The sequence below is a fragment of the Mastigoproctus giganteus genome, chromosome 13, assembly GCF_048544385.1.
Source record: "Mastigoproctus giganteus isolate SK-2022 chromosome 13, ASM4854438v1, whole genome shotgun sequence".
NCBI lineage: Eukaryota > Metazoa > Arthropoda > Arachnida > Uropygi > Thelyphonidae > Mastigoproctus > Mastigoproctus giganteus.
The window spans coordinates 71,041,383-71,065,308 of NC_143587.1; the positions used below are offsets into that span (position 1 = coordinate 71,041,383).

A 23,926-nucleotide genomic window follows, 5' to 3' on the forward strand; every position below is an offset into this window, starting at 1 on the left:
TTTCTGAAATGCAGTGTTTGCTAATCTCGCGCGAGAGCATTGTAACACGTTTAAATCCGATTAAATGCCTGTTGCGAACAAATTAGAAAATTGTCATCTAAGAACAGATTCACCAAAACATGCATCTACTTACAGTTACAATCTTTTGCGGTATGCCTCCTGATTGACCTGCAGGTTTCTGAAAGGATTAAAGCAGAATAATGAGTAACGCGGCCATAAATTGTTAAGTCCATTCTCCTATGTGAAGGTTTCACTGGATAAAGTCAAACTAGAGAAGTTAGATGATCATTGAACAAGTTGAGCAAATCGCATAGTATTGACATTTTAAGAATATTAAAGAGTTAAGATCAATTTAAAGTGTTAAGAGTAAGCTAAGCTTGCTAGTAAATATAGTTGGGTAGTGATGATTAAAAGCTTAGTGACAGGATTTTCGAAGCAAACACACGAATCCAAGAATATACACCAACGAGCCAAAACATTATGACCAGTGAGCCGTTATGCAAATCGAAGCAACTGCAGATGAACCACAGCGTGTGCGCCGGTCGGGACACGGTATAAAAACACGTGATACTGAGCTCCGTTAATCAGTGTTACTCTTGTTTTTCAGATTGGAAAGGTAGAGGATTAAGCGAATTTGACAAAGGCAAAATTGTAATCGCCAGACGATTGGGTCAGAGCAATACCCAATTATTATATTAGGGTCCTCTCTAAATGATTACATCTACCCATATTTATTTCGTCTGTAAAGTGCGTGTGTTCTCTGGTCGATTTTCCTGTTTGCTGAACGAAAAAACCCCTTTACTGAAGTAAAAAACCTTTTTATCATTGCCTGAGACTGACTAACTCACCCACGGAGTTCAGAGCATATCCGACACGGCAAGGCTGGTGGGATGCTCACGGTCAGCCGTGGTTAGTACCTACCGAAAGTGGTCCGAGAAGGGAAAACCCACGAATCGCCGGCGAGGTGTTGGACGACCATGACTCATCGATGCTCGAAGTGAGCGAAGGCTCTTCTGGATGGTACGTGGCAACAGAAGGGCGATTGTGGCGCAACTCGCCGGTAAATGGAATGCTAGTGATGGGTGTATTGTGTCACAACTCACAGTACATTAAACCCTGCTGAAAGTGGTGCTGAAAAGCCACAGGCCGCTCCACAAATTATCCTCAGTTACGTCCACTAATTATTATATTAAACAGATATATACAATACATTTTTTTAAAATATGCTCTGAGTCACTGTATTACTGAGAACCAAGAAAACAATATATAACATACATCTCTACAATAACAATTGACCCAAATGAATGCAACATTAATTAACACAAATCAATGCAACAACATTAATTAACACAAATAAATGCAACAACATTAATTAACATAAATCAATGCAACATTAAATAAATCAACATAAATCAATGCAACATTAAATAAATTAACATAAATCAATGCAACATTAAATAAATCAACACAATAGCAATCCATATAAGTCAACACAATAACAATTAACTTAAAATCTTCTGTTTATACTTATACCTTTTCTCTTTTGGTCATTTGTGAAGTCAATTCCCAGAAGAGGCTGAAGTTATTAGCTGAGTCCTCAATATGAAAACTGATCTTGAGAAGGTTTGCAGAGCAGTAAAGTTATTATCATCTTCAAGTAAGATATTTACATTGTTCTCCAATAAGTTTGGAACCGCATACATGAAATCCGTTCTAATTTGAGAGTACAATTGACAGTTCAGAAGTACATGAATTCACGTTTCATATTCCCCACATGTGCAGAACGGATCAGGCTCCAGACCACGCTCAAATAACTTAGTCCGGAGGGACCCATGCTCTGTTAGCAGATAAGAAGTTGTCATAGAAGGTCTAAACCATGAAATAACTCCAGGGGTTTGAGAATTCCACTTGCGCAATATACTTTCTTGTTACAAGCCCAAATTCGCTCTCATCCCATCTTTTTTCCCAGACAACAGTAAATTCCTTCCAAAGCCTCTTCTTCTCCCTTTTAAAGACAATTAACACCTTTCTCCTTGTGAAGAGGTTCCGTGCGTACTGGGAAAGCACTCGGTACTCATCTTCCACATCAATAAACTGATGTACAAATCCTTTGGGGAGGTAATGGATTTTCGTGATAAGGTGTAAGAACTATTCTCGCATATATATTAGGATTTTAAAATTTACCATTTTTTGAAAAATATCTAATGTTTAAAACAGACAAGCACTCAGCAGATTTGCTCGCGCTGTGTACATTCAAAAGGGACTGGATTAGCGTAGCAGCAGGAGGGGCGCTGACCGAACTGTAATACAATGGGTAGCCCAGTTTTGATGCGGTTCTTGTTGATAGAAAAGGGGCTGTGGCCAACTCACGGCAGCAGGGGACAAAAGAACGCCCACACCCTAGAACGGTTTCGGACTCCATCAGAAAAAGAAGACTCCAGATCAGCAAGCGCACCGTGTTCGAGCGGTATACAAAGTACAAACAGGCCGACATGGAAGGCACTCAATAATTTCAAGGGCGGTAACTTGAAAGGAAGCGTGACAGAATAGGTAAGTGGTAGCGGGCATCCCAGATAAATTCTAGTGATGATGTAGCGCCCGGATGCTCTCATTACAAAGAAGGCAGTTTGACCTACCAGAATCTGGTTAAAACAAAGGAATAAGAAATGAGCGAATGAAAAAGAAGAGAGTGATGGAGGACTACCAAATGATTGGACGAAAAATAAGGGAGAGAATGGAAACAAAAAGGTGATGCAGAGAGGAGATGAAGCCCAAGAGTCAGAGTCCGAAAACCTGAAAGGAAAGGATCCGGAGGAGAATCCCGGGGAGAGGCGCATGAGAGTGGCGGAAGGATATTTCGGGAGTGCGGGAAACGCGTACGGAAAGTCCGATCATGATAGTTTAGTGGATAAAGGTAATAGCGAAAGGCAGAATGACCTGGAGAAAGTCCTAAGTGTGGGAAGATCGACGTGGAGGCAGAAAAGAGCCGTAAGCCTAGCAGATCACGGAAGAAATCGGAGGAAGACCTGAAGGATCGGAAACTCACCAAGGTGGTAGAAAAAAGATACCAAGTAAGTCAGTTTAGTGAATTTTACTAACGAGAACGGTGTTGTAAAGAAATCCATGGGAGAAAATTGGAGAGGACAGTTTGAGAAGTATTGTAATGTGACGACTATTATATTGTAAGGATAGGAATAAGATATAATAGAAATAGAGAGAGAGAAAGAGAGTGAGTGAACGTTACTCATCTGTGATTAGAGATATTGATAAGAACCTTAAAGAAACGTGTTAAAAGTAAGAATTGATTTCCTGAATTGTCTAATTGCTATTAACGGAGTGAATTGTATTCAGTAGAAATTTTCTCCACAGAGTATGTAAGAGAGAGTGAAAAATTATTGGAATTATTCAGTTTATGTTGGAAAGGATATATATAACCATATAAAGGTGTATAAGATAGAATATTTAAGATTTTGTATTGAAAACATAGTGGAAGTTTATGAATTGTTTAAGAAGGGTGATTAAGGGAGGACACCATTTCATGTATAATAATAATTACTGTGTTGTAAGATTATGATAATCATGAATAATTTAGAATGTGTAAATAATTGTTGTACAAATGGTAAATAAATCCTTGTTATGTTAATACCCCTTGTTTCGTCTTAATAGAATGACACCTCAGAGCTATAATTAGTAGTACGAACTATCCAAGCTAGGGAAGCTAGAATAAAGACAAAAATAATAAAATAAAGTCCTCAGTACTTGGATCTTCTGATGAACAAACAGGATAAAATTAATGGAAATAATATATTATGCAGCAGGTAGCATGTGGGCCTTGGAAGCGAAGTGAGGACCCCCCTGTTTAAAGGAATAAAGAAATAACAACAGCCTTTGTGGTTCCAAGGTAAAAGGGGGAAAGAAATACCCAGGGATGAAAGAGGAATAAGCCAGGGATAGAAAATATATCCCTCGCTTATAGAAAATATAGAAAATTTCTAAAAATCATTTTGATTTTTAGAAACATTGACAACTAAGGCCATATAGCTCCGGGGATATGCGGTGGTCATTCCCTTACTTTCCTCCGTATTTGGTGGTCGCGTGTGCTACGCACGGCTACTCCTGCCCACCTGGCTACGGAGGCGTGCTGCTTCTTGATGATTCATCTTCTGTAGGCTTTGTCCTCAATGAATTTCTAGTAGTCAGCATCCATATCTTGGACGTTTTGGAGCATCTCCACTGGCAAGAATCTGTCACCCTTCCTGAGCCTCAAGCCACGGACTGTAAAGAAGGGAGAGCCCTTGGGGGTTTCGGCGGAATTCTCCAATTACAAATCTGCCAAAAACTTGGCGCATTGATTTCACCCGCTATCATTTTAATGGTGACGAGTAAGTGGAGGGTGAAGATCCGTTCTGAGACTTTTCTGTAGTTTAGGAGTTTGGTTTTTTCTGAAGTATGTGTGAGGAGTGGAAGAATGTGCTTGAAAACACCCACCGAAGAAGGCAGTACTCATCAGATGAGATGGTTTTTAGCGTGATTTTTGCTGCCAACGTCCAGATTTCAGATCCGTAGGTAATCACTGGCTGAAGAAACCGATAAATATATTGAAGGGTGTACTGAGACTCTGTGACATGAAGGAAGTGTTGTTTGGCAAGCCATCTGGATCGGCAGACATTGTTGTGAATATCTGCGACATGGTGTTAAAAGCTGAGCTTAGGGTCAAAGATGAACCCGAGATCTCTGTGCTTCGTTATTGGAAGGATGGAGTTCCATGGATTTTCAGGTTTAGGTGAGTTGGGTGTGATTTGAGTGAGAACACCATTTGTGCAAATTTATTTGGGTTAATCTGGAGAGAGAACTGTGCTAAGTATGTAACTGGAGTGTTTAGGCTGTTGTTGATAGTGCAGGAAGCAGTCTCGGGTTGGTCAGTTCACATGGATCCGATAGAGGAGTTTGAAATCATCTGAGTAGCTGCGAAAAATCCATTTCCTGACACAGGAATGGGTGGATGGCAGCAGTAAAGAGGAGCCCAGAAAGAAATCTCCTCCCTGGGGAATACCTATACTGACTTTCCTACTGAAGGATTTTTTATTCACCATCAGGTAAAGAAACTTCTTACAACCAGAACCCTGGTTGTAAGAAGTTTAGACTCAGCCCGTTAGAGTCTTTGTTAGACTCAGCCCAGATCAGCACCAGATGACGGTCGGTCGTCTCATCACTGAAGCCACCAACACCTCTATTAAAAAGAAAAACCCAACCACAGGGCTGTACCCTGGTGGACTTCAAAGAAGTGACTTTAAGAATTCAGGGATATTTCCTTTAATCTGGTATCCCTCCTCACATAGCTGAAGGAGGAGCTTGACGTCAATGCAGTCGAAGGCAGGCTGTATATACAATTGCCATCTGTCTTATAGAGCTCCCTGTCTTGTAGAGCCTCCAGAATGGTGTTAGTGGTTGCCAGCAGGTTGGTGATGTTGGTTACCAGCAGGTTGGTGATGGTGGACCAGCGTTTCAGTGCATAGTGGGAGAACCTGGTTCGTTAAGATGGGAAAAGGGCACTTCTCCATAATTTTGAGGATGCATGACGCTTTCATAATTGGCCTGAACTCTGATACTGAAGTAGCTTCACGTGTTTTTGGAATTATCCGAACTATATATTGGTTCCAGAATATTGGGAAACTTTGAGTTGTGAGAATTTCATTTAAGATTCCTAGAAGCGCATCTGTGATGAAAACACTTATGCTCTCAAGGATAAATTGTGGGATCCATCAAATCCAGCACATGACGTTGGTGGAATACTATTGATGGCTTGGATAAGCCATCAATAGTATCCCACCAACATTTATAATAATACAAATATTATAATATCACAAATCTTGTAATGTAGTCAAACCATTCGATCGGATTAATTTGATGAGAGAAATCATCATGTCCTGCCTTAAACGGTGTCTTCCCTATCAAAGTTTTTTTTCCAATGTAGGCTTTCCTGGCTTTAGATTTATTTCTGTTAAACCGAGCACGGGTTCGTGAGTATGCTATCCTATCTATTGGGTCTGATGTGGCTTTCCATTTTGCATGAAGCCTTTACTAATTCTGAAATTCGGGGCTGAGCTGTTGGTTCTACCACGCTTTGCTCAGGCGAGAAATTGACACTGTATTTGACGCTGCAGATAGAGCAATGGAATTCAGCCAGCAGGTAAGAAAGTGCAGCCCGAGCTATGGATGACATTGGTTTAGGGCATCGCAAGGAAAGATGGATGCAGCAAAGCAGCATTTCTGTGGATCGAGGAGTGAAGGACTAATCACAGTTTTCCTAACTGGTATCTCATGTTGCCATGGTGACTTGGATGCAATTAGGAGACAGAGGGCTACTGGTAAGTGGTCTGACATGAAGGCTGTTTCAGGCCGGCTGTCTAATTTGAGGGTGCTGTTGCAAAGGTTAGGTCTAACAGGTTAGTGCCTCTAGTAGGGCAAAGTTCTGGAGGGTCAGTGCTACTGCAGACTGATTAGAGGATAACAATCTGCAAAGACTGTGTTGGTCTGAGCTAATATTGAAATCTCCATACACAAGTAAGGTTGCTTTGGGGTGGCATTGATTAATGATCCAGTTAGAGCATTCTTGTATAGTGTTCTTAACTAAGAGTGGGGGGATATAGACTGTGCACACATCAAATCTGTTGTCTTGGACACTGAGTGAGACTCTTGCAGCCTGAAACGGTTATGTCTTGAAAGTGGCTGAACTAATCAGTGTGAATTTCTGTGTTGAAGAGAATGCCTACACCGCCTTCAGAACTCCGCTCTCTTGAGGCAAAAATGCCAGAGAAACAAGCAGGTTGAGAGAAGGCGAAGTCCTCTTCATTAGGGGAGGGCCAAGTGAGAGAGAGAGAGAGAGAGAGAGAGAGAGAGAGATAATCTTTAATGCCCTTCACGGCCAAAAAGCCAGGGGTTTACATTTTTACAACCTCCCGAAACTTCCGGGAAAATAGAACAATTAATTTACAAAAACAGTTAATTTTACAAAAGAAAACATATTTTATACAAAGGAGAGAACTCCTTACGAGAGTTAGGTCTGATTGAGCTGACTTAACATCGAGATAAGAGCACCAGCTCAATCAGACAGGAACAGATGTAAGGTACACATGTCAATGCTTATTAGTCCTACTAGACATAATTTTTTTCCTGTAAGTCCGGTCAACAGCGAATTTGTTCAGGTCGGCGTCAAGTGCCTGGGTTTGCTTGAACATCTGCTGAGGGAGGAACCTGTCCGAGAGATGGAGTCGCGCTGAATGCGAGTAGAGCTCGGGATTGGCCCTAAGGGCAGCAGGGGGGATCCTCCAGCCACAGGTATCCCAGAATGAAGGTGTTGCGATTATGCCTGTTATCATCTTGACTGTTGCTAGGAGGCGTTGGTCTTCGACTAAGGTGGGAAGCCGTGGAATCCCGAGAGAGTTGGCGAGCTGCGTGGTATGAATCAGAACTGGAAGGTTGTGCTTCCTGTTGGCCCACTTTAGGAGCCAGAATTCTGTGGCAAAGAGTGGTTTCTTTATTGATGGTGCCGCTGACGCCCAAATTTCAGCAGCATAGAGTAAAGGTGGAAAGATGATTGCTCTTATGTACCTCACGGTTGTCTTTTTATCTCTGATATGAAGGAGATGCTGTTTTGCTATCCACCGGAGTCTTGAAGCACGTGTGAGGAGCATGTCTATGTGGGCGTTGAATCGAAGTTTGGAGTCGAATACAACGCCCAGATCACGATGGCTGGATGCAATTGGGATGAGGGTGTTGCCGACCGAAGGCTGGAGAGAAGAAGGAGGTTGCTTCAATGAATACACCATGAATTCGGACTTAGCAGGATTGATCTTGAGCCCGAACTGGCAGAGGTAAGATGTGACTGCAGTGAGAGTGTTGTTAATTTCCGTTTTTACCAGATCAAGGTCTTGACCAGGAATGATGGGAGTAAGTATCTTGATATCATCTGCATAGCTCAGTAGACATCGAGAATGTGCAACCAGTGGGAAGATAATAGATGAGAACAGAAGGCCGGAAAGGACCCCTCCTTGTGGGACTCCTGCGGTGACGGATCTAGTAAGGGTGCGATCTCCTGTCTGAAGCTTTATAACTCTGTTATTCAGAAGAGAGGAGAGAAAGCATAATATGTTCCCTGTGATCTGGAAGTGGCATTCCAGGAGAGTGAGTAGTTGGTTTACTTGGACGGCATCAAATGCAACCTCAATGTCTAAGTAAGTAACAGCTAGTTCGTGCCTTTTCTCGAATGCTGACAAGATAGTATTCGTTGTGGCTAGCAGATTTGTGATCGTTGATCTGTTTGGAAGGGAATAGTGAATTTGGGCTGGATTACTGGGCATGATCTGCTTGGTGAGGATCGGGAGTAAGGTCTTCTCCAGGAGCTTCAGCAGGCTGGAGGAGTTGGAGATGGGTCGAAAATGTTTAGGTTTCGATGGCGACTGAACTTTGGCTAAAGGTTTGATAAGATAGTTTTCCCATTGCTGTGGGAAAATCTGGTTCGAGAGTAACTGGTTGAAGATAATTAAAAGTGGCTGAATAATGTACGGACTTAGGCATTTGAGCATGAATTGGGGAACTCCATCATCACCAGTGGTTGACGAGGCAGGTAGAGAATTGATGGCGACGATCAGCTGTTGTTTTGTGATCTGAATGGTGTTCAACACTTCTTGCTGGGTGGGCTCTGTTAGTAGAGCCAGATCTGAGTTTGGCATGGGATTACGATTAAATCTTGTGACGAAATCGAGCCACAATTCAGGATCAAGTTGCAGAGGAAAATGATGGTTCACTTTCTTGTATGGAATTTTTCCTTTAGCCAGATCTCGGTTAACGTATAATTTGATTGCCTCAGATTTCATGCGATTAAATTGAGCCCGTGCCCTAGAATAAACGATGCGATCATTGACATTTTGCGACTGTTTCCATGTGCGATGGAGCTGTTGCTTCAGCTGGAAACTCATTTTGAGTTCTGAATTCCACCAAAGTCTTGTATATGGACTGATTGTGATTTTTTTAGAGGCGGCATATTTGGCAACCGTGTTGATCCAGTTTGTGAGAATGTTCACAGCTATTTCTGGGTCACAAGTCTCTAAGGCCACCCAGGGAATGAGAGAGGCGGCTCTGATGCACTTATCTACGTCAAGTAAGTTGGGGCTAGTGATGTCAACCTTTTTTGTTGTCCTTCTGGTTTCTAATTTGGGGGCTGGCAGATATACAGTCACATGTATTGGGACATGATCAGAGTCGAATGACGTTTCTGCAATGTAATCAAGGGTGCAAGGGATAGAGGCTAGAACTAGATCTAAGAGGTTATTCCCCCTGGTTGGAGCTTCATTAATAAGTTGTAGATCAGCACATCTCAAGTGTGCCAGAAGATCCTTTTTCATATTAGATAGCTGAGGAGGTAAATTGAAATCACCACAAACTACATGAGAAGCTGTGGGATGCAGCTGATTGATTATCCAGTTGGAAACTTCCAGGATGATTTGCGGGGAAGGCGTTGGAGGTATGTACACCACACAGAGGTCAAACGTCACGAAGTTGTATCTTAACGTAACGAGGATTGCTTCATAGTTAGGGGAGTTACTGGATTTGTAATGCAAAGTCTCTGTAATGCAAATCATGCCATACAACCTTGATAGGAGAAGAATTTCCATTCTCTGAAGCTTATTTCTCAGGCTTCTAGCGTTTTGGTAGAAAATAGCGCACATCATAGAAGTCTTGATGTACAAATTTTGTATGTCCTTGTTGGATCTCTGGTGGCCTTCGAATATCGGCTTTGATCTTCCTGGAGGTAATCCTCACTTTAATCTTCATATGTCCCTCAGCATTTGGTGGCAGGTGTTCTTGTCGCTGACTTGCTTCTATGAGGCTGTTCGGACCTTTGGAGAGGTTCGAAACAGTATAACCTCCAATATGTTTGAGCTCCAACTCTGTCTTAGCCGACCCCAAACAGTGAGGCAGGTACAGCCAAGATATGTCATAGAGACGGCGGATTGGCCACTCTTCCAAGCCACTCTGACCACAGCAGCCTAATCTCTGAACATCATTAGACTCAGACCGGATCAGCACCAGATGACGGTCGGTCGTATCATCACTGAAGCCACCAACACCTCTATTAAAAAGAAAAACCCAACCACAGGGCTGTACCCTGGTGGACTTCAAAGCTAGAGAGCCTTAGGCAGGATGTGCACAGGAGAGGGAAACTCTTCCAGAAGGCAAGGCGTTCCCGGCCAGCAGCGGAAGTGGAGGCACTAAGACAGAACTGTGCAACCATGCGCCAACGTAAGATGGGCAGTTGGGAACACCTTGTTTCTACCACTGGGAATGATAACCCCTGGTGTGTGGTATACAGAGTAACCACAAACAAACCCCCCAGGGGAGGCACCATACCAATGACGAGGACACGGTAGGGTACTGACACTCGAACCTGGCAGGAAACAATTACTAACATCATGGATACGATGTTTCAAGACCATATTGTCCCCATTGCCCCAGAGCAGATAACTCCCTGTGCGGACAATGAAACCTACTGCACGATTGCAACAGAAGAACCTTTCACCAAACTTGAATTGGGAACAGCTGCCATGAGGACTAGAAACAAGAAGTCACCTGGCTTTGATCTTTTGGAGCCAGAGATTGTCAAGAAAGCTGTCGAAACCATTCCAGCGGTGCTTCTTAACCTGCACAACCACTGCCTCAAAGAAGGCCTGTTGCTCCAGGCCTAGAAAACTGCAAACTTGTGCCTTATCCCCAAAGGTCCCAACAGAAAACGGACCTTCCGGGGTTGTGCAGACCATAGCACTCTTATCAGTCCTGAGCAACTATTAAGAAACAGAATATGGATTTAGGAAGGGATGCTCATCCCTGGATGTCCTGGAAAATATTAATGATGAAACTAAGGTATTCTTTACTGATGGGAGTAGATTCAGTCTCAGCAGCGATTCTGGACATCAGCTAATCTAGCGAGAGGATGGCACACGGTATTACCCCGCACACATCACTGAAAGGGATCGATATTGGGGTCGAGGTGTTTTCATCTTTGGAGGCGTTATCTTGGATGGACGGACATAACTCCAGATACTGGAAGGCGGTACTGTAACCGGTGCATGCTACTGTACTGTGGTAATCCTTCCCCACGTGCGTCTGTTCCGAGGTGCCGTTGGCCCCGAGTTCGTGTTTATGGACGATAACGCCACATCCCATCGCACTGCAGCTGTGATATGTTTTTGGAAAGTGAGGACATTGTTTGTATGGATTGGACTGCCCGTTCGGTTCGATCTAAATCCCATCGAACACATATGGGACGCTCTGGGGAGATGCCTAGCGGCATGTCCACACTCACCAGAAAATGATCACCAGCTGAAGATGGCGCTGACAGAGGAATGGACGATGTTACCGCAAGGACTTATCAACATTGTTCTAAGTATGGACAGGCAAGGCCTGCATCGACATTAAGGGTGGCCATATTTTCTACTGAGGAACATCTGTTCCCTTTGTTCCATCTTTGGCAGTGATGCATCTGTATCATGGCAGCCAGTGTTGCCATTTTTGAATAAAGTCCCTCTGTATCGTTTTGTTTCCGTTGTTGTGTCGGTGTTGTTTCCTTCATCATTTCTGTACCTCACGAGGCACCTTTTTTATGCTTTTCCGAAAACCAGGCCACTGCTATGAGAAGCTACAGGTGAAAACCTGACTGATCCTTAAATTTTGCACCCCAGTGTACTTTATGGTCATAGCAATGAACTTTGCCGGGGCTTTTGACATTTTATGGTGACCAAGCCTCCTGGTCCGACTCCGGAAGCCAACCTACCGTAAAATCTGTATCACACGATAAAATCCTACCTGTTGAATAGGTTCGTTACAGTCAGAGCACCGTATTCTTCAGAAACAAGAGAAGTATTCAGAGGATGCCGACATGGCTCAATCCTGGGTCCGCTCCTATGGAACCTGGTTTTAGAAGGCTTTTTGAACCTGGAACACGGCGACGTCGTTCCCCTAGCCTACGCAGATGATTTGGTTCTGATGTTTCTTGGGGGGGGGGAGAATAGGATGCAACTGGAGAACACCGCAAACACAGACAAAGCAATAGAAACTCTAGAGGGCTGGGCTAATAGCAATAACTTGAAGATCTCTTCCTCGAACACAAGATCTATATTATTAAAAGTAATCCTAGATACCAGACGACCCCCTAAAATCAAGATACAAGGTAACACAGTTAAGCTTACCAACGAATTAAAGCACCTTGGAGTCGTACTAGGCAAGAACCTGAGCTTTACACCACATACAGTGCATTTACGGGAGAAAATTAGAGGATATTCTGCGCTTTTAGTGCGAATCACACGCAAGGAATGGGGTTTGAGGGGAAAAATCCTCTGCCTCTATTATAAAGCTATTTTCCTGCCAGCGATTACATATGCTGCTGGAATATGGTATCGCAAGGTGACCACTGCAGTGGACCGAAAAAAACTGGAGGCTAGGCAGCGGCATATACTCATGACCATCTCGAGAACATGTAACACTATAAGTACCCACGCACTCCAGGCCCTAACCAGATCCCTCCCTCTGGACCTGGAGATTATTCAGCATGGGCTACCAGCTGAACATGGTTCAGCATGACCCAAAGCAGAACGGCAACATGCTTCAACTACACCATAGAAATGTTAAATGATTCCAAAGTAGAAAGGAACCGCCTCTCCGCCCTCCAACAAACTTGGCAGGCCCGCTGGGAGACCTCCTGCAAAGGTGCAATAACTAGAAAATTTCTACCCAACAAACGGCTGGTATATCCGGATTATCCACCTTGGCTCTCACCAGGACTCTACACCACCTACCTGTTGACGGAACACGGGGCCATTAGAGACAAACTACAAGGATTTGGACTGAGTGATACGCCGTTTTGCCTCTTTGGTGAACGTGGAACGTGGGAGCATCTAATGTACAGTTGCCCACTATATGAGGACCTCTACTGCAGGTTCATAACTAGAACACATCTTAACCTTCGTAATCAAGAAGACCTCGCCATAACTGAAGTCGACAGATACAAGGCGTTCGCGCAGCTGGTCCAGGACCTCTTCACAAGAAGAAGGACGCTCCCACAGCTTCAGCCACTGCAGTAAACAACCATGTCGTGCACAACAGCAGAGAGTCTACACAACTACGGAAACCTACCCAGATGATGAACTGGACATGACCAGAGTGAAACAACCAAGGAATTAAACATCACAATCGAGTCTGCCTGAAGTGACAATCTCTAAGACAACCCACAGGTATCCACCTGACGTGACAATATCTCATTCAACACATGAACGTGATCTGGATGTGATCAACTAAAAAAAAAATCATACTGTGACAACCTCATCCAGCACAGGCATTTGACAACTTGATCAAGACAACAAGAATCAAAAGTGCTGCAAGACTGCAGCACATTGCTGCCACCTAGCCATATGGCGATCTGGGCTGGAAACCTGACCAGTCTGCTTTCACTCCTATTCTTTGGCGGGGGGAGGGGGAACGGCTCGCTGTCTTCTCCCCCTCCTGCCACCTCCTCTTTCCCTCTGGTGGAGCATCGGTATGCGCCACTGATTGCAGGGACCATCTACCCTATTGGCCCCTTACTAATCTTTCTTTCCCCAGCCTTCAGTTTCCCTATCCTTCTCTTGACACCGCGAAAGCCCCACACATCCAAATTTGAATTAACACCAAAATTATTGCTCGCCCCGTTAGGCCTCTAGAACTTGTAATCTTTGCGTACAACCGCCAATCATTTCAGCGAACAAACCCCATATACTGTCTCTTAATAGTGATCTTGCAATAATACCACCGAGATTAACAATTTTTTAGGACCCAGCCGCAGATATCCCAGGTGATTACGCGACGTGACCTGCTAGAGTACAATAAATTACAAGGTACACCTGGCCAGCCTCCTCAATGGCATAGTACGGACAACGCTGGGTCCCATCAGGGGCCCGAGGGTCAATAGACCAGAAGAGCAAGGGGTACAACATATTACACAACACATGATCCACACACTTTTAAATCTGTTATCTTGACAGAGTACTGTCCCTCGATACAGCGAAAACTCGCGGAGGTGGGAGAAATCCCTGGTGCCGTTTGACCCTCAACACACTTTGTACAAAATGTCACTGCGGCGAGCCTGAAACTACTAACCATATACTCAACGATTTGGGCGTTGTTAGGGATCAATATTAGGGCGGTCCTACCATGGATTTTCCGCCTTTCTACTACAATTCTTTACTTTCCCCTAAATTGAGTGTCCCTGGATCTCTCTGGGACACTCAGCCAGATGATAGTAGAACCCGGCACGCCTTCTCGTTGCAGGGGTGGGAAGTGGGGAGGCGGATACCTCATGTCTCTTCCTCCGCTCGCTAAGTTGCCGATTAGAACGAAGAAAGAAGTCCTATAAAGAAGAAGATATGAAGCAGATAATGGGGGAGACTCCAGGCTCCGCTCAGGCAACCCAAACGCAAACAAACAATCTAAATACCGTTGCTAACCAGGTCCACCCTTTCATGGCAACGGTCTTCCCCCATGGCGGTGCTATCTTTCAGCAGAATAATGCGCCATACCACACCACCCGGATTGTCCGAGAGTGGTTCGCGGAACACGAGGAAGACTTCCAGGTATTGCTCTGCCCTACAAATTCCCAGACATCAATCCTATCGAGCATCTGTGGTTTGTGTTGGAACGGCAACACCCATCTGCGGCTCCTCAACCACGGACCTTACAGGAGTTAAAGGATCTGCTGGTTACGTGTTGGTACCAGATACCACAAGACACATTTAGAAACCTTTAAGTAGCCATGCCTCGCCGGGCACGAGCTGTTTTGGCTGCCTGTGGGGGACCAAAATCATATTAGGTAGGTGGTCATAATGTTTTGGCTCATCAGTGTAACTGTCATTGTTATACAGAGTTCCGGGGAATATAAATGGATGATGTGAATAGACTGATTTAAAGCATATTATTGCGTTAGACCCATCACGATAGGCATTATATTTGCTCCAAAAATTGCTTAAGCTTCGTCTTTTGCCCAAGACAAACAACTTCAATAAAGTTGTTCGTTAGAGACAAACACCTTTATCTGCCGTAAAGCCTAAATTGCTAATATAAAGTCATGAGAGAAAACGTTTTGAATACCCCTGTCTCTACTAAGGGCGCAAATAGAGCACCTCGAAGTGATATCACAGACCGGGGCAGGATACATAGAAGCACAGGTAGTGCCTGTCAGTTCTTCAGTACCAAAAAAAAAAAAAAAAAAAAATCGAAGATCGTGCCTGCTCGTGTAGCACAATGGCATTGTCACTATCCTCCCCACACGGGGTGGAAAGGACCCCGGTTCGAATCCCATCGATGATTCGAGGAACTTTAATCGCCTTTTTTGCACTCCGTGGCTGAGTTAGTCGTTCTTTTGCGGAGATAGCAAGGTTTTCCCTCCAGAAACTGGGGTTTTTCGTCCAGAAAAACAGACAAATCGACCATAGAACGCACCCAATTAACAGACATAAGACACGCGGCACGGCAGATGAATTTTAATTATCCGGGAGACACAAAAATAATAGTTTTTTTTCGCACGAAGCTCGTAATCTGACTGAATCTGAAGGAGGAATGATTTGGACTGATTTCGTTTCGGAACAAATTTTGTCTAATAAATAAATAAATATTCATTTATTGCAACTACAGCAAGCCCACACAGCACTAGGCTAGGAGCATAAATTCAGTTCAAAGGGGACAAATATATAAAAACAAATACATAGCATATTCTATATATACGTTAACAACGAATATGAATTATAATGATCAAAAATATATATTGCAGAACAACTCATTTGGCTCTCGGATGCAGTTACTGGGTTGCAGGCAGGCAGCTGTTTGTATTTCTCATAATTTGATTGGAAATGAGACTCCTGTAGGCTTTAGAGTTGAGGAACCTCTTACAATCAATGCTGTGGTAGTTTATGAGGTGAAGCGATGCATTGGAGAACATTTTGTCCATTTGTTTTAGTTTGGAGAGTTTGGTTTTGAATTGTTTTTGGTTTCTTGAATTTTCTCTGTTGGTGGGAGCTATTATGTTGGCTAGGTTTGGTGAATTGGTTGCAGAAGTAATTAACTTTGCAAGAAGCTTGACTCCAGACTCGTTGATCATCTGTAGCAGAGGCTTTGTTTTTAAGTTTTTTATAACGCTGTTGCCTGCATATTGCACGGGGAAAACGAAGTTTATTGTTCAGCCATCTAAGAACCCAATACTCTAGCGCAAGGAATTTTTTTACGGTAACTTGAGGAGCACCAGACCAGATTTCGGAGGCATAAGACAAATGGGAAAAATGCATCTCTGAACATGGTTTATGGCTGTTTTCCTATCTTGAATCGCTGCTGTTTCTTGTTTGATCAGTCATTTTGATTTTTGAATTTTTTTGACAACATATACATAGTGAGAATTAAATGAAAGATTTCTGTCAAAAACAACTCCAAGGTCTTTGTGAGCATATACGTTTGGAATTGAAACATCTGCAATTTTAATTTCTATGTGGTTTTTTTGTTTCTGTAAGGAATAAGTTATTTGAGCAGATCTGTTTGCATTTATAGTCAGATTGAGATTCTTCAGATACTTGATGATTTCGCACATCTGTAAATCGCATCATGGCTAGCCTTGGAAATGTCATCACAGGATTTGGAAATAATAAACAACTTTAAATCATCGGCATAAGCCAGAAGATTTGGATTTTCTTGTAGAAGTGGTTGTAGAGATGCTGAAAATATAGTACTCGAGAGAACACCTCCTTGAGGAATGCCTGTTGTGGTTGTGACGAGAATATTATCAGTATTAGTGGGGAAAATGAGGTTTCTGTGATTTAGGCTGTACTGTAGATAGGATATAACCATTGTGTCAACGAGGAAATGATTTTTTAGTACTTCAATGGCTTTCTTGTGATCAATGTTGTCGAAAGCACTTTTGATGTCTAAGTAAAAGACATCGCACTGTGCTTTATCCTGAAACGCAGTTTGGATGTGCACAATGGTGTCAGCAAGGCGTTTTGTTGTGGAACGCCCTCTAGGACCAAACTGCATGTTGACGGGTGCATTGGCGAAGATGGCATCCTGAAGATATGGCAGCATGATCTTATCAATAATTTTAGCGATTATTGACGATACAGCAATTGGACGATAGCTTATATGGTTATTACTACTAGCCTGTTTTGGAATCAGGGTAATTAGTTAATAATTTTCTGAACTATATGGAGATTATTGTATCCAGATGGCACTGTACACTTTCTACTGGACAAAGGACCGTTTATAGAGTCTGCATTGTGTAGAATGGTTCGAGCATCATGTTCGAGTATTTTGTGTGCTTCCAGCTGTTGCCAAATTCACTGGAAATCAATCCTATCGATATTTGTGGAATGCGTGTGTGTGTCGGAGTTGGAGTTTTTAGAGTCTGGAGTTCGGAGTTTGAAAATCGTGGGAGTAAGATGAAGAAGTAAAAGAAAAAAAAAAGTAGTGAGGTGAAGAGGAGGTCAAGACATGGAGAGTTTCGGTTTCCTGTACGACTGGATTGGGGTTCGAGTGCGATTTCGGAATTCGGAATACAGAGAAGTGTGAGAGATCTAAGAAGTGTCTAGATCCGGTCTGTCGGGAATGAGCGGTATGCAGATGTGTGGAAAGAGGGAGTCCAGTCGTCGGCACGTGGTCGGCACGCCCAGTAACGTATTAGCATATTGTATTTCTGAAGTTAAAATTGTGTAGGAAGCTACACATGCGTCTGGGTCTGGAGAGGTAGCCAAGTTTGCAGATATGTGTCGAGAATCTATGTGGAAGGAGAGTCCTTCTTCGAGGGCTCTTTGAAATGCACAATTAAGTTATTAAGTTAGGTTAGATTATAGATAAAATTATTGACCATGAAATGACATAAGGATATTAAAGGAGTAAAAAAGAAAAAAAATTATATAAGGAATTATTAATAGAATAAATCATAGGCGTAGTAGGATGAGAATGTGATAACCTATATTATTATTCTAGACAAGGTGTTAACAGATTATAATATAATAAATAAGAATAGAGGTAAAGCGTTTATGTGTAAAAGGAAGAAAAAATAATTTTTATTAAGATACCTTGGAGAGAAAGGGGGAAAACCCTACCCTGTATCAGAACAGGGAAGTAACAAAGATGCTTGAGGGTGAGGTTGTAATAAGCCTATTGATGAGAGGTGAAAATAGTAGTTGATTTGCTAGATATGTGATTTGACCTAAACCGGTTAAAGGAGCTCCTAACTGAACACATTGTTTCATTGTTATCTTTTTCAAAGGGAACAGCCCCTAAAAGCTTATGAGTTCTCTTTAATTTCTTGCTGTTATCTCCCAACAATTGAAACACAAAATAGAGATAAATAAATCATCAAAATCAAATTATCAAGAACACAATTTACAGAGCGTATGCACGCAGTACACAGCCTTAGTCGCTGACGCTGCCAAGATCCTAAAACAAAAGCAACAACAGTGATGTAAGATTTAAAATATCCCCTAGCAGTCGGTGTTTTTTAAATTGATACTAAGGAATTCGTTAATAATGGATAACAAATATCGTAGATTAACAGAAGCGTTGAATACTTACCATGGCTGCTGCAACACAATTCTCGAACTGAAAAAATAAAAATGTCGGTTTTAATTTGTGATAAATGAAACATTTTCATGTTTATAAAGTTAATTATTAATTCTAAATAATTTCATTATTAAGGCTTGAATTTTAATTATATAATCTTCTCAGACAAATAAAAGAAAAAAGATAACATTTAAAGAAGTCAGTTTTTATTACATTCGATTATAATCTTTTTTACACGAAAGCGCATCATTATATGGTCCTTGAGGTTGTCACAGGCATTCTCTCAGATAGGCCAGACAAGCTGTACTTTTTACCTGGGAGTCAAAAACGCTGATGGAACTGATATTCGGGTGACACTTAAGTCAAGTGGACCCAATTTCGGCGAAGTCCGGACGGTCTGTGACAGCCAAATCCTCTGCTTGCACCTTCATAATTGCGGGTGTGTGTGGGGGGGAGATTTTTTATGTTATTAACTGATTTAATTTGGATTTCCACCGTACTATAGTCACAGTCCCCTCCCACAAACGCAAACCTGACTGCAATTCACAGAAAATTCTTGATTCTAGGGTGTGTAAAGCGGGTGTTAGCAGAACATTAAAGACACACATTTATTTACAAAAAAATGTAACCTTTAATGAACATTATATACATAAAAAATAATTACATACAAGCATACCAATTTCCATATATTTGAACGATACTACAGTACACTACACTACCTCTCTCTCATCAACTATTCTCCATTTACGAATTATTAACATCAGTTGTATCTTACTAAATATCAATCCTCGATGATTACACAATTCTTCTCTTACACTACCAATTTTTATCTCTTATATCAGTAAATCTCATTTCAACTCTTATTACTCTTTCTATATATTTTGTTATATCTCTTAGCTTTTAACCCATGAATTTCATCACAACTGGTATCCTCTTACAACCAGTAATAATTACTACAAAACGCTCATTCCACTTTAGTTACTCTCTAGTTACCATCTTATTCCTCCCTCTTTACTACAATAGCCGCTACTTCCAATTTCCTTACGTTCAGGCTTCCTTCGTTGCAGGCAAGGTTACTTCCATTTCTTGGGCACACTGCCTTTCGATGCCGGACCAGAATTTCTTTCTCTTGCACATTTACCTTTCACATTTACTTTCTTTCATTATCACTGCCAATGATAATGAAAGATATGCCAATGAAAGAAAGCCTGGTCTGTGCCAGACCAGGCTTTCTTTCTTGCACGTTTACATTAACCTTAAACTGAACCACAGCCTTCACGGCCTATCACTGCCTTCCGATGCCGGACCAGGCTTTCTTCCTCTCACTTTTCCCCCCTTTTCTTCTTCAACCTGCTACCACGAGATCTGAACTCTGACCACCAAAAAATCTACTTCTACTTCAACCCGCAACTCACGACTTTCTGCCCTTGACAACACAGACGTCAGATATAGAATGTACACTTTCTCAAATTACTCCCCCCGAACTTTACTATTTCCCTCAAGTTTGGAACGCCTCCTCCAAGGACGCAGACCAATCCCCATACTGTTTAATTTTTTTCATTCCTTCCTATTTGCTAAAGCAACTCACCCCAAACGTCTACCTAGCGCACAAACCAAACCTTCTCTAGAAATTTCTTATTTCTTTTTCACACGGCAGTATGACCTTTTCATGTTTGCCGGATCACCTCCAAAACACTCATTTTTCCTGTTCCCACTTCTGCTAAATATGACCACCTTATTCAACATTCAGTCACCCAGATGTCGATTTATTTTGACGCGAACACTGCACGTCCACTCATTTCCTGTTTACTTTTTAACAATGGCTTAGATCAAAAGAGACACTTCGTAATCCCATTTCACGGTGCTATTGTTCTTGCCCCCAGCGACCCTTTCACGCCTGTTCTAAAATGGCATCCTCTACCTAGTCTTGCTGTCCCTGTTTACTATCGATTACTGAATCCAGTGTTCTTCCAACTTTAACCTTATTTACATTAAAAATAAATATCCAATCTTACTACTTATTATCTTTAACTTAATACTCTGGCATTAATGCTAATCCTCACTTTCCATCGCCCTTCTTGGATTTATTTATTTTAGCAAAACAAATATTTGTACTTTAATTTGTCAGATCTACATCTTACAGTGGGAATGTTAGTAATCCTGGGTATAACCCCCATGCAAAAGCACACTGTGGGTGACCACCCAGGTGTGGCGCCCATACCACATGGAGCAATGCCGCCACTCTGTGTTACCAGACAATACTAGGTAGTAGATGACTCTCATCAAGCGGTGCAATACCACCACTTTGCTTTTTGGAGGCTTGAATTGGTGGAACCCATGTTTAGTCTCGAGAGTTAAGTTCCGGTCAACCCGTCCCCCATGTCTTCCATCATGCAGTATGACTGATGACTTTTGAGGTTAGGATAGACATCATGGCGAGATCCAATCATCCTTACATTTCGAGAGTACAGCTCTAAAACAGTGTTCGTAGGCCTGCCGCTTGTTAGTACACTGGACCGAATCTATTGGTAACTCTCCAGGAGGATTCCGGCTCAGCTAGTGTATAATCTTCTACCTCTACTTTGCCAGATAGTGACCGAATGGAGTCCGAGTAGTGTGTATGCGGGGGTCATTGTCGAGGCCACGTTATGTCAAGTATCTGGGTATATTCTTATCATGCGTACGCCCTATCCAAAAATTTCATTACTTCATACAGCATGTCCCCTCCACTTTTTCTTACTATTTTATACACGATGAATTATCAATCTAAAAGAGCAAGCTTATCTGCGAAAAGATCTAAACCCCCCAAACACTTCCTAATTCATTTCACAAATGAATTAGGAAGTGTTTGGGGGGGTTTAGATCTTTTCGCAGAGAAGAAAAAACAAGGCTGCAATGTTCTGCCTCTGCACTCGCTGTCTCATAGACGTACTGTTTCTGCTGCATGCCTCTTCTACAGATACTTCCATGGGCACTGTTCTTCTGAATTGGCTTCTATAATTCCCGTTCTCTCTTTCAAAATAGTCCGAACACGTGCCGCCACCAGCCAACATCCATTTACTGTCCAACTTCAAACTCACAGAACCAACTTTTCATCTTCCTCCTTTATTCATTCCACTGCCGTTTTCCTGGAGCAACCTTCCTTCACACGTATTTCCTGAAAATTACAGTCTACAGAAGTTCAAGTCTAACGTCAACAAATATCTTCTTTCGTCTTCTCAACCTCCAACCGTACTAAATACCCTCCACGGTACAAAATACTATACGTTCTAATACCTCTAGTATTTGGGGTTTTCATAAAAAAAAATAAATACCTGTTTTGTTTTAAATTTTTCAGCTGTTTTTTTAGAAATAACGGAAGGGACACTTTAGCCTTGAAAAAACAAGGCTGCAATGTTCTGCCTCTGATTTCTGCCTTTTTTGAGCAGTTTCCGAATGTATAAATGGACATGGATGTGGTTAGTACACATTGTCCCCTGTAATAAAATTGCTGATGATTTTAGTTTTATGCCTGTCCTCAGCTTTTTTGTTGTTGATGTTTATTGCGTGAGGTTGGCCTAAACCTTATAGGCCTGCAGGAGTTGGAATGCAGGCCGGTTGTCGATTCAAAAGAGCCTTAATTCTCATCAAAAAGAGAGACCAATTGTGGAACAGTTCACAATTTCGGCTGTTAGGACCGGATGGACAATTCTTTAATGAAGTCTAGAGTTTTCAGGATGTGCACACGCGGCGTATTCCTTTTTTAATTCTTGTGTGTGAAATCTGTGAAGAGCCGTAATATTGCAACCCCACCGTGTGTATTGAAGTTACAATGTTGAGCAATGAAATTGTGAACGTGTCTGTAGAGTGAGTTTTTGGATTTGGTTATTTGTTTTAAATGATCGGTCTTTAAGATGAGTGGAGTAAGAATATACATCACGAAGAAGGCACAATATGGCTTTAGCAGCCCTCGTGCCATTAAACAACAAAATCCCGAAGTCTTCCTCAATGGAGGAGGAACCAAAACGTTACTGTTCATTGTAGGTAGACTACCTGCTACTATCCACAATATAGTCCAAGGTTAAGATTGTGAATCAAATCTAGCGTCTATTTCAAATTCAGAAACGTAAGCTCAGCACTTGGAACTAGCCTGATATTGAAGATGAAATACAGAAATGTTTTACCTTTGAGAAAAAATGCCCACCTATCGGTCCAGCTCAATGAACAACACCAACTTGATAAGTAAAGTGTGTTAGATGTCTGACAGCACCAGGGGTTCCCCCCATGTCCGCGTTGTGTACCCTATTTGTGTATCACAGTACTCTGTGGAGGCCTGAGATTTAATAGTGTGTGAGGAGTGAAATGTGGTGTAGTATCATGTTAGTTTGTTTTCTGACTATTTAGCCCAATGATTTTCAACCGGGGTGCCCCAACGACGTTCCAGGGGTGACATGTAATTTGGGTTTAAGTTACTTAAACTGATTTTTTTTTATATTTATGTATTTATTTAATTTTAAACGGTTTACAGTATCCATTGTACGCTATCGGTTTAATTTTGTGGTGGTCTGTATAGATGTTTATTTAGTATCGCTATATAAAGAATAAAATTATTATATAAGTATATATAATTTGTTTTATGAATTGTAATTTTGTTCATAGTTATATTATCATAATAACTATCATATAACATACATTTTTAAATGATATATATACACTTATGATCACTGAATTATGACCACCTACCTAATACTTCGTAGGTCCTCCTTTTGTCCTGAGTACAGTAGCTATCCGATGTAGCATTGATTCAACATTTTGTTGAATCAACGGAACTTTAAATGCTGTCAGCAATGCAGGTATGGAGGGGATTGGTGTAGCCAGACGCTTGATATGCCTTTCCATAGTGTCCCACAAGTGCTCTATGGGATTGATATCGGTGGAGTTCGGAGGCCAATCGATATGCTGGAAGTGGACATGTGTGTGTGTGTATAGGTAGGGTGGCTCCTAGAACGTCCGTTCAAATCCACTTCGTTTCTTTGTACGTTGAACAGACTCTGCAAAACAGGCTAGCGTATAATAGTGCAATGTTCGTGTAGTTTAATGCATGTTATGTTGTTGTGTTATGCTGACCTCAGGAAGGCTGCTTCTAGATACTCGTCCACACCACGGGAAGGTGGGTCAGTTCTAGTAGATGGGACGCATAAGGTCTCAGGTTATGAGACAACAACACTTAAAAAAAAAAAAAAAAAAAATTCTCTGGGGGCCCAATCCAGAGCTAAAAAAAAAAAAAAAAAAAATATATATATATATATATATATAT

General features: G+C 42.0%; 1 protein-coding gene across 2 annotated transcripts in view; it reads right to left on the bottom strand.

Moving 5' to 3' along the window:
* LOC150076155 (uncharacterized) overlaps positions 1-23,926 on the bottom strand; it is a 40,941-nt gene that overhangs the window by 8,802 nt on the left and 8,213 nt on the right. For both annotated transcript variants that reach the window (XM_090387631.1, XM_090387630.1), the window contains 2 exons: positions 18,643-18,669; positions 134-178 (listed from right to left, as the gene is read on the bottom strand). In XM_090387631.1, the coding sequence (XP_090243757.1) occupies positions 134-178; positions 18,643-18,669 (72 nt within the window). The remainder of the gene's footprint in view (positions 1-133; positions 179-18,642; positions 18,670-23,926) is intronic.